The 16,351-nt window shown below is 49.5% G+C and overlaps 2 protein-coding genes across 2 annotated transcripts; one reads left to right on the top strand and one right to left on the bottom strand.

The window, feature by feature from the left end:
* The first annotated feature begins 12,476 nt into the window (after positions 1 to 12,476).
* LOC145419072 (histone H2B-like) lies at positions 12,477 to 12,869 on the top strand. The gene has a single exon (XM_080287316.1). The coding sequence runs from the start codon at positions 12,477 to 12,479 to the stop codon at positions 12,867 to 12,869; it is 393 nt and encodes a 130-aa protein (XP_080143442.1).
* A 2,761-nt stretch (positions 12,870 to 15,630) lies between these two features.
* On the bottom strand, positions 15,631 to 16,041 carry LOC145419045 (histone H3-like). Its single transcript, XM_080287289.1, has one exon. It carries the CDS (start codon positions 16,039 to 16,041, stop codon positions 15,631 to 15,633), a length of 411 nt encoding a protein of 136 aa, XP_080143415.1.
* Positions 16,042 to 16,351: the final 310 nt, after the last annotated feature.

Genomic DNA, 16,351 nt, shown 5'->3' with positions numbered 1-16,351 from the left:
GGAGAGCCTCGACTGAGGGAGTGGGAGGCGGGAATGCCCCTGGGGCCTAGGGATGCTAGATCCCTTCATACTGCTCACAGAAGCAGCCAGAAAAACACACACACACACACACACACACACACACACACACACCACACACACACAACCACTCAAACAGCACAAGAAAACAACAAAAGTGGCCAAGGTCCCTACAGTGACGGGCAACCTATGCTCCCCGCCCTCTAAAGGGCGATGGGAGGCCCCGCCACTGCCCCTTTCGGGTCTTCCCTAATCTAACAGAGCCGCCCTCACTGCCTCCTATAACTAGGCCCTAAAGGCCCCCCTTCATGGAAGTGCCCTAACGGCACCCCTTCAGGGTTCGGCGTCGTACTACAGTGAGGGACTCTAACGGCAGGCCAAAAAAAAAAAAAAAAAAAACACTAACACACTGCCAATCACACTCAGGCAAACAGAGACAGAGTCCCAGGAAAACCTGGAAAAACGTCTAAAAAACCTTTCTCAGTGCCAGAGACTAAGTCTCAAAAGTGGCAGAAGCTGAGAAAACAGGCGAAAAATCGCCACTAGTAAATGAGATTGAGTCCAGCACCAGTGAGAAAACAGTCAGAGCTCTGCATCAGACGGTGTCTAGGCAGGGAGTGGTAACCCGCCGTTGTTGTTGTTCTTGTTGGGATATTCATCCCAGTTTCCTGGGACATGGGCAAACAGAGAGCCCGTCAGAGGTGCGCACTACTTGCGCGAACTTGCTTTAGCGAGGTGGAGAATAATCCCTTACCGTAGTTATTAATATATTGGTAACCCACCTTTGTTGTTGTTGTTGAAAGATTCCCTGCACATATAGTGCAGGCCGGGCCATACATTAGCCCGGTCAGTGGGGTATGGGCTGATTAAAAATATAGTAAGTGGGGAGGACAGAACCTGGGGAATGCCCAGCACACACGTCCTGTCTCCTGACTGGCTTTGTGGTGTGTGTGGTAACCCACCTTTTTTTTTTTTTTTTTTTTTTGAAGATATCCCCATATTGTAGATGGGGCCGGGCCTTTGATTGGCCCAGTCAGTGGGTTTTTGGCTGTTATAAGATAGGTGGTAGAGGCAGCTAAGTGCCTCTATGCTTGAGGGTGCTTATAATAAAATGTATGCGCATGCAGCTCCATGTAGACATGTGCACATCCTTAGGCATGCACACACGTGTACACCGCATGTGCAAGCGCATATGTTGACATCAAGGGGACAACACATTTACACACACACACACACGCACACACACATTCATACTTGTGAGTACTGTGTATATGGCCCTCGACTCCCCTGGGGGGGTCGAGGGTCATATGCAGCTACGTCGGTGGGGGTTTGGTGCGTACTAGCTCCATGAGAGTATGGTTGTGGGTGGTAGCGATGATAGTGGCGGCAGCATTCCGGAGTGAGGTGGGAGACATGGCGGAGGTGTCGTTTATGGGAATGTCGGGGTTGAGGTGAAGTGGTCTGGGTCTTAAACTGGATGTGGCAGGGCAACGAAGGATGTAGTGCAGTAGGGGGTAGGGCGTGTTGGTGTCGCAATATGAGCATTCGGTGGGGCCTGTGTTTGTGTTTATTTCATTGTAGGATTTGTATCAAAGGCGAAGGCGGCGTAGTCGTGTGAGGGTTTTGTTGTCTTTGCATCCTTCAGATGGTGTTGTTTTGTACAGGGTGGCCATGGCGTACCATTTAGCAGAGGGGGAGCCTTGTTGTACATATCCTTGGTGATCTTCTCGGTTTAGGACTTTTGCTTTAATTTTTATGTCGTGTTTGATGTGGCTTAGGCTGGTGTTGATGTGCATATCGATGTTGGGATGTTTGGTGGCACTCTTCGCTAATTGGTCCGCTTTTTCATTCCCCGCAATGCCGACATGGCTGGGGATCCAGTGAATCGTGATTGATCCCCCAGCATTGCATATTTGTTGAGCAGTGTTTAAGAGGTTGCTGATCAGTGTGACATTGTCAGCTGGGGTGGGTCATTTTAGTGAGTGTATGGCTGTGGTGGAGTCTGTGTGAATGATAATGTTGGCTGTTGGGTCGTTGTTCAGGGCGTCAGACAGGGCTGCAGAGATGGCTGCCAGCTCAGCTTGTAATGTGGAGGTTCCGTCAGGTATTCGGATGCTTTGGGTCCTTTCACCACACACGAAAGCTGCTCCTTCCTTCGGTGCAGAAATGGACCCATCAGTGTAGTAGGTGGAGGAGTTTGCGCATGTGAGGGAAGCTATGCGTTTAAGGCCGTCTTGTCTTAGCTGTTGTGTTGGTGTTCGACTTTTGGCTGGAGAGTGTGGGATGAGGAGTTTTAGTAGTGGGGGGCTCCATGGTGGTGGTGGTCGGTAGGTTGTGTTTGGCAGGTCGGGAGGTTGGTGCATGAAGCAGCTGGTTTGAAAGGTGTGAGTGGCTTTGGCGACACTGTGTGTCCAGCTGTTTGACAGTATTTCAGGGTCGAGTTTGGAAGCGGCTGTAAGTCGTGACAGGACAGGGAGGGGGGAGGCAGAGTGTGCAAGCTTTGCTGCCAGGCCTGCTGTTCTTGCCTTTATGCGAAGGTGTAGGGACTCAATGTTACACTCTAGGTGGAGGTTACATAATCGGGTCCACATTGGGGAGCCAGTCATGGTGCGTAGGGCGTCGTTTTGGATCACTTCAAGTTTGGTGACAAGTTTTGGGTCAATGGTTGGTAGGGCTGGGGCAGCATAGTCCACTATCGATCTGATTGCCTGGATGTAGAAGAGGCGAAGAATTTTGTATGAGGCTCCCCCTCCCTTTCCTGCCAGGGATCTTAAGGCGCTGAGTCTAAGTTTTGTTCTTTCTTTGAGGTACTGGACTTCTTGTTCAAATGAGAGTTTGTGGTCGAATATGACCCCTAAGTACCGGTGGGTGGTGACGTACTCTATGTGAGTGTTGCCAAGGTGTAGCTTGTCTGTGGGGGCTTGTATTCTGAAGGGTAGGGCTTTGGTTTTGGTGGCATTGATTTTAAGGCCAAGTTCAGTGCACTTTTGGGTGAGTTTGGTTAGGGCTCTCTGGGTTTTTGCATGGTAGGGGCCACCCTGTGTGACTAAGGTTATGTCGTCTGCATAGCACAGGAGGCGTGTACCAGGGCCTAGGTTGGTATGTAGGAGGCACTCAACCAGTGTGTTGAAAAGGATGGGGCTGAGTATACTGCCCTGTGGAGTACCATTTATATGATGGTGTGCAGTTGAAATGTGACCCTGGAAACGGACTGACGCTTCTCGACCCTAGAAAAAGCTCTCGAGCCAGCTTAGGAGGCGACCCCTCACCCCCCTGCCTGCCAGGGTGGCGAGGATGGCCTCAGGGTAAGCCAGCTCGAAGGCTTTCTCCAGGTCGATGAAGACGGCAAGTCCTTTGCCACCTCGCAACTCTGAGAGGAGGGAACTCAGGCACTCCGCTGTTCCCTTGCGCTGGGTGTAGGCAAAGATGTGACTGTGGGGGGTGGGGAAAATCCAGCGGAGGCGTCTGTGGATCATCCTCTCAGCCGTTTTGCTGAGGCAGCTTAGAAGAGATGGGTCTGAAGGCTTTGGGCTCATGTGGCTTTGGGATGGGGTGGATGGTGGCTTGCTTCCATTGGCTGGGGAGTTTGCCAAGGTGCCAGGAGTGGTTTAGAAGGTCTAGGAGGGCGTCCTTGGCAGTGGGGCCAGCGTGGGAGATCATAGAGTATGTGATGCCATCGGGGCCTGGGGCTGTGTCGGCGCTAGACTTCAGAGCTTGGTTGAGCTCATCGATGGTGAAAAGATGGTCTGAGTCAGCTGCGCTGGTCTTGCTGGATGTGATGAGGTCTGCTCTGGCTTGGTGCAGTTCCTCCTGCCATCGCCTGGTGCCTTCTGGGAGTTGAGTGGGGGAGGTTCTTTGTGCAAATGTGGAGGCTAGTCTTTCAGCTTCAGCCTGTGGGTCAGGGTGAGAGGGTGGGCGAATGGGATGGGGACTGGAGACAGCTCTCAGTTTCTTCCATATGGTACCCAGTTTGGAGTGGGCCCCCAGGGATTGGCACCACTCTGTCCACTTTTGCTCCTTGATGTCATTTTTCTCAGAGATGGAGTGCATTATCACTGCCTGAAGGTAACGGAGGCCCTCTGGGGAAGGGTGAGCCCGATAGAGTTTTTTGGCTCTATTTAGCCTCCTGTTGAGCTCCCGCACTCTGTCACAGTAAAACCAGTGGTTTTTGTGGTGTACATTTGGCACAGTGGTTTTGGGGATGGATGCTTCGGCCGCTATGCGGAAGGCAGTTGAGGAGGGTGGCATGGTCATCGAGGTCTACTGGAGGTGGAAATGATGTTGTTTTTTCCAGTGTGCTGGAGAAAAGGTTCCAGTCGGCTCGCTTGGTGTTCCATCTGGGTGGGGGGCCAGGGGGTTTGGGAAGGAGAGCGACATCAATGGAGCAGATGACCATCGTCAGAGGTGAGGGTGGGGTGCAATTCCCAGTTTGTGAGGTTCGCTAGGCCAGAGGAGGCGAAAGAGAGATCGAGTCTGCCTCCTTGTAAGTGAGTTGGCGTTTGTGGGTTGTTCAGGAGCGAGATGCTGGGTACCTCTTGTAGCAGCTCAGCTATGTGGCGACCGGTGGCGTTTGTTGTTGATGTCGAGCCGAGGCAGGGGTGGTGGGCATTGAAGTCTCCTCCGACAAATATTTGAGAGGAACTGGAGAGGGTGAACACTTCTTCAAGGTTGGCTTCGGTGCTTGGGGAACGGTAGATGTTGTAGATCTGGAGGCTGTCATTTGCCAGTGTGATTGTTATGCCCTGAAGTTCAGTGTTGTCACCGCAGGTTGGAAGAGGGTTGATGGATCTGGTGGGGATGTGGCTACGGACAAGTATGGCACAGTCCCTGGGGCCTCCAACTGCCTTAGGAAGGAAAAAGGTGGTGAAGCCACGCAGACGGAGTGTACGTTGTTTACTGAGGAGCGTCTCCTGGAGGAGGAAGATGTCGATGTTATCTTTGTGAGCTGCTTCCTCTAGCAGGGAGCGCTTGGAGGCCACACCTCGAACGTTCCATTGGAGTATTCGGAGCTTGGAGGTGGGAGGGGGCTGCTGTTTTTTGTCAGGGATGGGAGGGGAGATTGTTAGCTCTCTGCATCCATGTCTGTCTGTTTTGGTATGGGAGATCACGAGCGTATTCTGTGTGGCGTCTCCTTGGTGGTTTGCGTTGGTTTGTGCTTGTCTTTGCTGGGCATGGGGGATCGTGAGGGTAGTCTGTGTGGTGTCTTGTCTGTGTTTTGTGTGTGCCTGTGAGTGTCTTTGGAGGAGCTGTGTCGGCTTCTGTGTTTTGTCCTGCCTTCCCTCGACCGGGATCGGCTCCGTCGTTCGCTTGGCTCCTGGTTCAAGCGGTGTTGTGGTGCTGGCTGAGTGTGTATTTGTGGTGCTGTGTTCAGAGGTGAGTTGGCTGGGGAGACGGATGTTGTTGTTTGGGGAGCCAGTGTTTGTGTCTGAGGGGTGTTGTGTTGCTGAGGAGCCTCGACGTGGCAATCCGGTGGGGGATTTTCTACAAAGTTGTCGATGGCCCTGGTGGCTGCAAGGGATATTCCTTCCTTGTTGAGGGGACAGCCGAGCTGCGTTGCTAGAGTGGTGGTTATGGCCTCGGCTAGTTGCTGCCCAAGTTGGTGGAGGCCCTCTATTGTGACCAGCATGCAACCAGGAGGTGCAGTGGGGGTTGGAGTTGGGGTTTGAGTGGAGGATTCTGGCTCCGTTTGAGTGCTGGTGTTCTGTTTTGCATTGGAATGGCGTGTTTGGTGGGGGAGAGGCAAGGTTGGGGTGGTGCTGTGATGTGTTAGTGTTGCTGGTTTCTGATGTGGTAACCCACCCCCGACCTTCCCTTAAATACCCGTCTTCCCGATCCGGCCCCATCCCGCCCGTGAATGGGAACGAGGCACAAGCCGGGCTGCGATCTGGCAGCAATCACATATAAGGATTTCAGCAAGCGCGTCCCCCCATTCTCGTGCGAGCAGCGGAAGGAGAAGCATCTCCAGCTCTTTAACTCTACGGAGTTTACATCCTACGTTTCACTTTCGTCAACTCGATTCCTCACTTCCTGCCACCAGCAGCACCACACGACTGTGACTATACACTGTTGGGCAACTGACAGCTGTATATCACAGTCAGGCGGGTTTTCCCGCCTTCCAAACACTCTCCTTTCTGTAACGTTCCCCCCCACTGTCTCCCCCTACACACATACACACACACACATCCAATACACCACACTCTATCTCCCCGTCCTTTGCAATCCTTTGCCCACATCGCCGTAGGATTTCCTGCAACCCCATCACTGGCGAACCGAACCCCGCGGGAAGGCCGTTTAGGGCCGCCACAAGGGGGGCCACTAGGTTGGCTGGGGAGCCAGGGGATTGCAGGAAGGCAAAACGCTGTTAGGGTTAGGTTCCCCTCAGGGGGCAATCAGCGTAGGTGCAAGGGTCCCCTCCCCACGACGTCCTTTAGAGGACAGGGGAGGTAAAAACCCGGCGCCTAGGATCGCTGATATAGGTAGGCCTGGGCACTCCCTTTTTCTCTCCCTATCACTATGAAGAAAACGACCAACCAACCCAGAACCCCTCCCCAAGGACAAGGAGGAGGAGGAGGAACCATCCCCAAAACCAAGACAACAAAGCCAAAACCAATACAGTTGAAGACAGGCACAACAACCACAGGCAACATGACGAAACTAGCTGGCCTAAACAAAAGACCAAGAGACCCCAGCCCCAAGGAACATACACCAGGAGCAAAAAAGCAAGTACCTGTGCAACAGGACAACTCGCAGAAGAAAAACCCGCTGACTCCACCCACCGAAAATTCAAGTGAAATGGACACCACTCCACCACCGCCAGAATCTGATCTTACAGAAGCAATCTCCACTTCACCCAGTGACACCAACGACACGGCCCAAAACTGCACAGCACAAATAGATGAGCAAGAGGCAGACAACTCGAATACAGCACCAGATGAAGACGAAAACTACACCGTCGTCACAAACAAGAAAAAGAACAACAAAAACCAGAAACGAAGCAATGACAGCAGCAATGACTCACTAACTCTGCCAGCCCCCCTTAAATCGGGAAACGACAACCCCCCTGCAGCACGACCTCCAAACATCCAACCCAGAAGAACTCCAGCTGTCTCTGTAAAGACTGCCCCACGCCCCACTACAAACCTACCACCCTTCTTGATACCAAAGCAGGAGGCCTTTGCCACAACAATGGACCTAGTCATGCAACTAGAAGAGGAACACCCCAACCTGAAATTCCACACCACAATGAGACGAGACTACAGTATGATCTTAACACCACACGACCAAGACACGTACGAGACCCTAAAGTATTGCAAAACAGTAGCAGGCTACCCTGCAATCATAAAGGAATTAAACCCCGACCTCGCAACACGCAAAGTCATACTGATGGGCTACAACCAATTCCAGCCACTAGAACCATTCCTAAAACACAGCCAGGTGGAAACAGCCACACGCTGCGAAACACGAGGGGAACCGACAAGACAAGTTCTAGTAACAATCAGAGGCACCATTCCCCAGACTCTAGACCTGGGAAACTGGGGAACCTACTACCTCCGCCCATATTCCCCGGAACCACTAAGATGTTACAATTGCCAGAAGTTTGGACATCATCAATCGACATGTACACGCCCACCAACCTGTGCAATGTGCAGCCAACAACATCCAACAGAGCAGTGCCTCACCAGGTTCAAAACCAAACAGCCAATAAACTCCAAATGCCCAAATTGCGGACGCAACCGCCATGCCTGGAACAGATCCTGCCCAGCAAGGATAGACAGAGTACTAAAAAGCATGGAAGAACAAGCCAAGTGGGTGCAGGAGAGACTCAAAGTCTCTCCAGCACCCCTAGGCACCTTCGTCTGGGGTACACAGAACAGACAATCCCAACCCCCACCCAACCCCACCTCAACAGCAGAGTACCCCCCACTCCCCAGAAGCAACAACGCCACCACCACCAACTTCAAAACAAGCCTACCTGCCACACAACAATCACCCCCATCCCTCACCCAAGCAACCTCAACACCAATTTTGACTACGACTGCAACACAAACACAGTCGACAGAGACAACCCAAACGCCACAGCCGCAACTCACTACAGTGGACACAGAAACACTCCGCACCATATGCCGGGAGATAGCACTGGGAGTACTACAGATTGTCTCAGACCAACTAGGCCGCCAACTAGACCCCAGACTAGTAACCCCAGCGATAACCAAGTTAATCAACACTCACACGACACAACACAGCCCCAACTTACTCACCCCAAGCAGCCAGCCAGACAACCCACCTCTACCAACCGCCTCACAGGTCAACCCAACACACCAACCACCGCTGCAACCAACCCCATACCCCTACAAACCCCCACAACCCCGAGAACAAGCAGACAAACCACTCCACTCCACATCAATAGACGCCAGGCACACGCAGAGAACTCGCTCACGATCACCACTAAAAGCCATGGACATAACCCAAGCAACGAGCGAAACAACACGCAACCTACCCCCAGATCACACAACAACCTAGATGCACAAAATGTCCTGGGACTTACTCAACAGCATAACCCCAATACCAACAACATCAAGTTCCTCCAGTGGAATATCTGCGGAATCAGGGGTAAACAAGCAGAACTCGAGGAAGCAGTCCACACAGACAAAACAGATGTAGTCATACTACAAGAAACCCTCCTGCCCCAAAATCGAAACTGCAGACTGAGAGGCTTCACCCCCCTCTTCCTCCCCTCAGCACGTAACGGACCCCAAGGCCTCGCAATATTTATAAGAAGCCATATACCCACAACACCCATAGTACCCATGCCACATTGTGGTGACGGGGTAGAGGCACAGGGAATTTCCATATCACTGCAGAACTGCAATCTCCACATCTACAACGTATACCGCAAGCATAACGCAGACCTTGACCTCACAGAACTCGTTGCTAATGCTGACACCCAGCCAACACTCATAGTAGGAGATATGAACGCCCACCACCCCCTCCTCGGCTCCCCTAGCAACACCAACCAAGCAGGGAGACACATTGCAGAACTCCTGAATGAAACTAACACAGTCACCCTTCTAAATAAAGCCGACACCCCAACCCATATACAAGGAGGCCGCCTTGACCTCGCATTCATATCAACCAATCTGGCTCCCCTAACCCAGTGGAACACCCACCCAATTCTAATGTCTGACCACCATGCCATATCAATAAAAGCTAATTTACCCCCTCTACCCAAACCACCAGGCCCACCCCCACGATTCAATACAAAAAAAGCTAACTGGCAACTATACACAGATACTCTGGAACAACTCACAGCCTCACTGCAACACTCACTTGATCTCCAAGCACATGAAAAACAAATAACAACAGCCATACAAGACGCCGCACTAGCTGCCATCCCTAAAACAACACACAAAAGACTCAACCACAAGGACTGGTGGTTTTACAACGATAGAGTCAAGGAATTAAACCACAGACAAAACCAAGCAAAGAAAATATACAGGAAAAACAGAACCCCTGAAGGACTGCAACACTTACGAACGACAGTCCGACTGGTAAGAGAAGAAAAGAACAAAATCAAGGAAAAAAAGTGGTTAGAGTGGTGCAGTTCCCTTAATGCAAGCAGCAGCACTGGGGCATTATGGAAGAAACTCAGAGCAGTGTCAGGATCAACCCCCAACAGACCCACATCCCACCCCAACCCACAAGAAGAAGCTGAAAGAATAGCACTAAACTTTGCAAACAACATTTCCCCAAGACATCTCCCAGATGCCACAAGACGGCGCCAGGAATTACTGCATAATGAAAGAAGACACCTAATTAACAGGGAGAAGCAAAAAGAGCATCCAGCCGACTGCCCATTCACTATGAACGAACTTGAAAATGCACTGAAAACAAGCCAAGACACTGCCCCTGGTAAGGATGGCATCACTTACTCTATGATAAGACACGCAGGCCCCATTGCAAAAGCCGCCATACTGAACCTAATTAACCATTCCTGGGAAGCAGGACAACTCCTAACAACTTGGAAACAGGCACTCATCACCCCCGTGCCAAAACCCAAAAACCCAGGCTCATACAGGCCCATCTCCCTACTAAGCTGTCTCAGCAAAACAGCTGAAAGAATGATTTTACGACGACTACAGTGGTGCACACCCACACCCCACGATCATATATTCGCCTACACCAGCGGCAGGGGAACGAGCGAATGCCTCGCAACACTACTCACCGAACTGAGAGGAAGGAGGGGGCTAGCTATTTTTATAGACTTAGAGAAGGCCTTCGAACTAGCCTGCCCCGAATCAATACTAGATGCCCTAGCCCGTAAAGGAATAGGAGGCAAGCTTCTACAGTGGATAGAAAACTTCTTCACAAACAGAGAAGCGATGGTGCGTTTCCACGGCACCACATCATCTCTCCACAAACACACCAACGGCACCCCTCAGGGAAGTATAATCAGCCCCACCCTCTTTAACATTCTAATTGAACGCCTCCTAGAAATAGACCTAGGCCCCAACGTCAAATTATTCACTTACGCAGACGACCTAGCAATCATCATAAACAAGGGCCCCTATCACACTAAAGCTCAAACCGCCTTGACACGCTTAAATTCCACCTGCAAAAACCTTGGCTTTGAAATAAACATAAATAAAACCAAAGCACTCCCCTTCGGCATGAACACACCACAACAACAACTCTACCTCGATGCCACACCTATCGACTACGTCACCACCCACATGTACCTAGGAGTCTGGCTAGATACCAACCTCAGATTCAGACAAGAAATAAGCTACCTCAGGGAAAGAACAAAAATAAGAACAAACGCACTCAGAGCGTTAGCCGGCAGAGGAATGGGAGCAACACATCGAGTACTAAGACTCTTCTACATCCAAGCTATCCGTTCCCTAGTAGACTACGCCGCCCCTGCACTAATAACCATAGAATCACAACTAACGGAAAAGCTAGAGGTAATCCAGAATAATGCACTACGTGCGATAACAAACGCCCCACCTTGGACTCGCCTCGTCAACCTACGCATGGAATGCGGTATCGAATCATTACAAAACAGAATACAAGCACGAGTAGTATGCATAGCTGCTAAGCTAGCTCACAGTGCTTCAGACCTCACCCCTATAAAACAAATCAAAGCAGAACTGATCAGACACCCCACTCTCCTAAATAAAAGCTGGACACACTGCACAATTCGGGCCATTAGAAAATACAACGCCACAAACAAAATCACACAACAGCCCGACACCCCGATACCGGAATATAAAGAACCTCCCCCATGGACCCCCCCACCATACAGACTCCTCACCCCAAAAGTCACTGGGAAAAAAACCACACTCCCACAACTACTACGCCAAGAAGCACTAGAAAGAATCGCGACAATCACGGACCGAAACACAGTAAACTACTATACAGATGGTTCTGTAGAACAACCGAAAGCTGCAGCTGCATTCATCAGCAATGAAAAAGAATTCGCTGCAAGAATTTCCGACGGAGCATCCACCCTGCAAGCAGAACTAGTAGCCATTGCAGAGGCGCTGTCAGACGCTAACAAAATAAATACACAGACGCACATAAACATACACACAGACTCTCTCTCCGCCATACAAACACTACGCAAACATAAACACTTTAACAACAGACACATCATCTCCACAATAAACAACACAGCACACAACATCGCACAATCAGGCAGAACAATCACGATACATTGGATCCCCAGCCATGTAAACATACACGGCAACGAACGAGCAGACCGTGCACCCAAACACGCCCTTACGCACCCACAGATAGACATACACATACCACCGACCATAACACAAACAAAACACGACATAAAAATGATAACACCCACTCTAACAAAACAAGAACATGAATACCATGTCAACCAAGGCTCCACTTCCGCCATCTGGTACGCCAGTGCAACAAAATATAAACAAATACCGCTTCCCACACATACACCCAACAGACTCCTCACCTACATACACCGCCTCCGCCTCGGCTACTTATCACGCGATCTAGTAATCAATAATATCAGAAACGCAATCTGCAGCTACTGCAGAACAGACGCCCCCTTCCCCCTGTTACACTACATAATTATGTGCAGAGCAACAGCCACCATCAGAGGTGGCGCCGCTTACCCAGACCCCGATATAACACCCACCTCCCCTCTCGCCACACCTGTTCAAACACTAAGCAACACAGCCACATCCATCATCCATAACGCCATATCCAACACCCCGCATATTTTAATCAAACTAGTTAAGTCAAAACCCCCTCCGATGTAACTACTAAACGAACATTACTGCACTGGGCTACGAGGTGGCCCAGCCCCCCCCCACCTTCTCTAAGAGGGGGGGGGGAAATCAATTACTCACTCGCGCGTCCCCCATGTCGACTCAGTCTCTCGCTCGCTCCCGCACCGTGCACATAATACCGTCTGACTCGGCGACGCCATGCCACCCAAGACCTCCGGAAAGGCCGCTAAGAAGGCTGGAAAGGCCGCTAAGAAGGCTGGCAAGACCCAGAAGGCCATTGCCAAGGGAGACAAGAAGAAGAAGCGTAGGAGGAAGGAGAGCTACAGCATCTACATCTACAAGGTGCTCAAGCAGGTCCACCCTGACACCGGCGTTTCCTCCAAGGCGATGTCTATCATGAACTCTTTCGTGAACGACATCTTCGAGCGCATTGCTGCAGAGGCTTCACGCCTGGCACACTACAACAAGCGTTCAACCATCACCAGCCGGGAGATCCAGACGGCCGTCAGGCTGCTCCTCCCTGGCGAGCTGGCCAAGCACGCCGTGTCTGAAGGCACCAAGGCTGTCACCAAGTACACCTCCTCAAAGTAGAGAGGTTACGCTCTTGGCCATTTCAACATTTCCGGCTCCAATCGGAGCCACAAGATTTTCGATAAAAAGGGGAAAGACAGACTTACAAATTATCCTCTCAGGAACTCTGGTTTATCGACCTTTTTTTTTTCTCTCTCTCTCTCTTTCTTTCTTTCTTTTTTCCCTTCATGTCTTTCTTTCTTTCTCTCTTTTCCGCAACGGTGGTTTGGGATGGGCACGTAGGCACAATCGAAATGTTTTGAACTAGGGTTGGGGGTTAAAACAATAGAGTCAAAATAAAAGAGTAAATATGTGCGTGCGCGCCTTCTTATTCATCTGGAGAACCAACAACAACGCACCGTCGCCCCAAGAAGTGACGGCACAGTTTTAGATTGCTTCGGTCACTCTCCACTCCCATTCGTTCTATGAAAACCGTGAATATAAGGTAAACATTCAATGCCTTCATCACGTCATGCCAAATAACGTATTTATTATATCGTGAAAATAGGGATGTAAGATGAATAACAGGAGGCAGTGATATATTAGATGGTAACACTTAGTTATCTCTCCCGATTTGAATGAATGTGAAATGTATTAACTTCGCGCACGGTGGCCAGTACGCCTATAACTCCCAGTCCCTTTTTTTTTTTTTCTTTCTTTCTTTCTTAAATAAACTCTAATGTCCTGCTCAACAGAAAATGCTTATTTGGAAGTTTTGAAATCAATCATTTGTTTATGAACCTCTGCATTTTATTACTCTTGCGAATCGATTATCCACTGAGGATATCAGACACTGACAGAAGGTAGCATTCTCCAAGGAGCTCCGACTCTGACGTACGGTAGGCATTTTTTTTTTTTTTTTTTTTCACCGATAGCCCTCGGTCTTATATGAAATAATCCTGAGATTTTTCTTCATGGGAAACTGGCCAAAGGCAGTGTAATAACTGCATGTCCTTGAGTGAATGTTATTCCCTTTCGTGCGTGTTGATCGAAACATATAAAATAGCTTACTGGCTTACGCCTCCCTCCCGCTTTCTGTCGTCGTCCATGGAGACATTGGCAACGGAAATGAATGACTTGAAATTATTCCCTAGTATTGTCACGGAAATTATTTTATAACTAATAATTAATCATATCCAATGTTTATTGAAGCTCCCTTTGGTTCAGTCTTACGCTACCCAAAAATCACTGCCTGTTACCATGCTAGATTTGAACTCCACAAAATAATTATTCCCGACTCTCCCTGAGCGACAGTTGTGAAACATCAATTAGTTCCGTTTACGAATTCCTATTATCGTAACTAACCAACTGCTTCCTACAATAATTTGGAAATATACAGATAACTGGTCATGGATTTATTGTTTTTTGTAACAATTTTACGTATTAGGTTTCACCTCGTACAGATATAAGGAAGAGTATGGACACTATCGCTGACCGAAAACTTCTGGATACTCCGCCGGCACTTCTTAGGCCGACTGTACCAACCAACACACTCAACAGGCGTACAGTAAATACATGCATGACATCGTATCATGCATATTCATGTCAGTCTATAATATGTAGGTACTGTACATACAACAACACATGTGCACAGATACATTTATACTGTGTACGCAGTGACCTACACATGTACGTACACACTAAGTCAGGCTCACATACACTCAAGCCCTCATACGTCCGTACACACAGACATACATGCTCACAAAGACACACACACACACACGTACAGTATAAACATACATACATACATACACACACACGCTCAACTGCAGGTAAAAATCGATGGGTTCAGGTTCACTTTTTTTTTTCTTCTTTCTCAGTATATTAACTGAAGGATTTACCGTGCGTTCGTGGCCACTGTCAAACCTTCATAACGGGTACAGAGACTCTCCTAATATGCAACGGGAATGCCTTTCTTGTGCAAACCTGTGTACGTTTATGAGGGCGAGACTGAATCGATCAGGAAGTAAACGAAACGGGCAAATAACGACAACAAAAACTGCGACGTTAACAACAGATCAACAAAAGAAATAAACGAATAGGCAAGTTGCCCCTCCCCCCCCAAAAAAAAAGGAAATCAATGATTGAAAAAAGGGTGAATGAATGAATGCATGTATGTAAGTATATAAGTACAGTTCATTCGTCCGTGTGTGTGTGTGTGTGTGTGTGTGTGTGTGTGTGTCCTCATACGTCCGTACACACCGACATACATGCTCACAAAGACACACAAATACATAGGTACAGTATAAACATACACGAGCACAACTGCAGGCGAAAATCGATGGGTTCAGGTTCATCTTTTTTTTTTCTTTTTTTTTTTTCAGCATAGTAATTGAAGAATTCACCGTGCGTTCATGACGGATAGAGAGCATCTCCTAATATGCAGCGGGAATGACTTTCTCTTTGTGCGAACCTGTGTACCTTTATAAGGGCGTGAGTGAATCGATGAGTAAGTAAAAGAAAGAGGCAAATAACGAAAACAAAAACTGCGACGTGAACAACAGATCAATAAAAGAAACAAACGAATAGGCAAGTATTCCCCCCCCATCCAAAAAAATAAATAAATAAATGAGTGATTAAAAAAAAAAAAATGAATGAATGCATGTAGGTAAGTAATGGAGTTCATTTGTCTGTGTGTGTGAGCATGCTTCGCTGCGTAAAAGCAAGAGCTGATATATGGAAACCTAAACTGAGGGTCTGTCATCATCTCTCTCTTTGAAAAAGGGTTTTGGCCCTGAAAAGGGCCGAGATTTCTTTCGATCGAGGTGAGGGGCCTCTCGCCTTAGGCGCGCTCGCCACGGATGCGGCGGGCCAGCTGGATGTCCTTAGGCATGATTGTTACACGCTTGGCGTGGATGGCACACAGGTTGGTGTCCTCAAAGAGACCGACCAAATAGGCCTCAGACGCCTCCTGCAGAGCCATGACGGCAGAGGACTGGAAGCGCAGGTCAGTCTTGAAGTCCTGGGCAATCTCATGGACGAGACGCTGGAATGGCAGCTTCCTTATAAGCAGCTCAGTGCTCTTCTGGTAGCGACGGATCTCACGCAGGGCCACAGTGCCAGGCCTGTAACGATGGGGTTTCTTGACGCCGCTGGTGGCAGGGGCGGACTTGCGAGCGGCCTTGGTGGCCAGCTGCTTGCGAGGGGCCTTGCCCCCAGTGGACTTACGTGCAGTCTGCTTGGTACGTGCCATGGCTGAGCGTGACTGAGGGAGCGAGAAGAGCGAGAGTGTTGGCGCACCGCGTTCGTTCGTTCGTTCGTTTGTTTAAAATTTTCTGCACCTGTAGTGCAGGCCGGGCCATCTATTATCCCGGTTCGTGTGGGAAGGCTTGTATAAGCAACTGGGAAGATGGTATGTCACTGCAGTGCCCCTAGGGCTTAGCAACGCACTGCGTTCTTCTGCTGATTTTTTTTTTTTTTTAAGGGAGGGTTATTTAGGAGGTGGGGCGGCTTGTGCCACTTCTAAGAGGGTGCGAGTTGGTGTTGTGGTGATGATATCAGCG

Source organism: Coenobita brevimanus, chromosome 117 (genome assembly GCF_032717465.1).
Source record: "Coenobita brevimanus isolate Jiangsu-jjx chromosome 117, ASM3271746v2, whole genome shotgun sequence".
NCBI lineage: Eukaryota > Metazoa > Arthropoda > Malacostraca > Decapoda > Coenobitidae > Coenobita > Coenobita brevimanus.
Note: the sequence above shows the minus strand (reverse complement) of the source record. Positions and strands in the feature narration are given on the sequence as shown.

What these genes read in the sequence shown, in the direction of transcription:
- LOC145419072 (XM_080287316.1), top strand. Translation starts at nt 12,477, where the DNA reads ATGCCACCCAAGACCTCCGGAAAGGCCGCTAAGAAGGCTGGAAAGGCC.
- LOC145419045 (XM_080287289.1), bottom strand. Translation starts at nt 16,041, where the DNA reads ATGGCACGTACCAAGCAGACTGCACGTAAGTCCACTGGGGGCAAGGCC.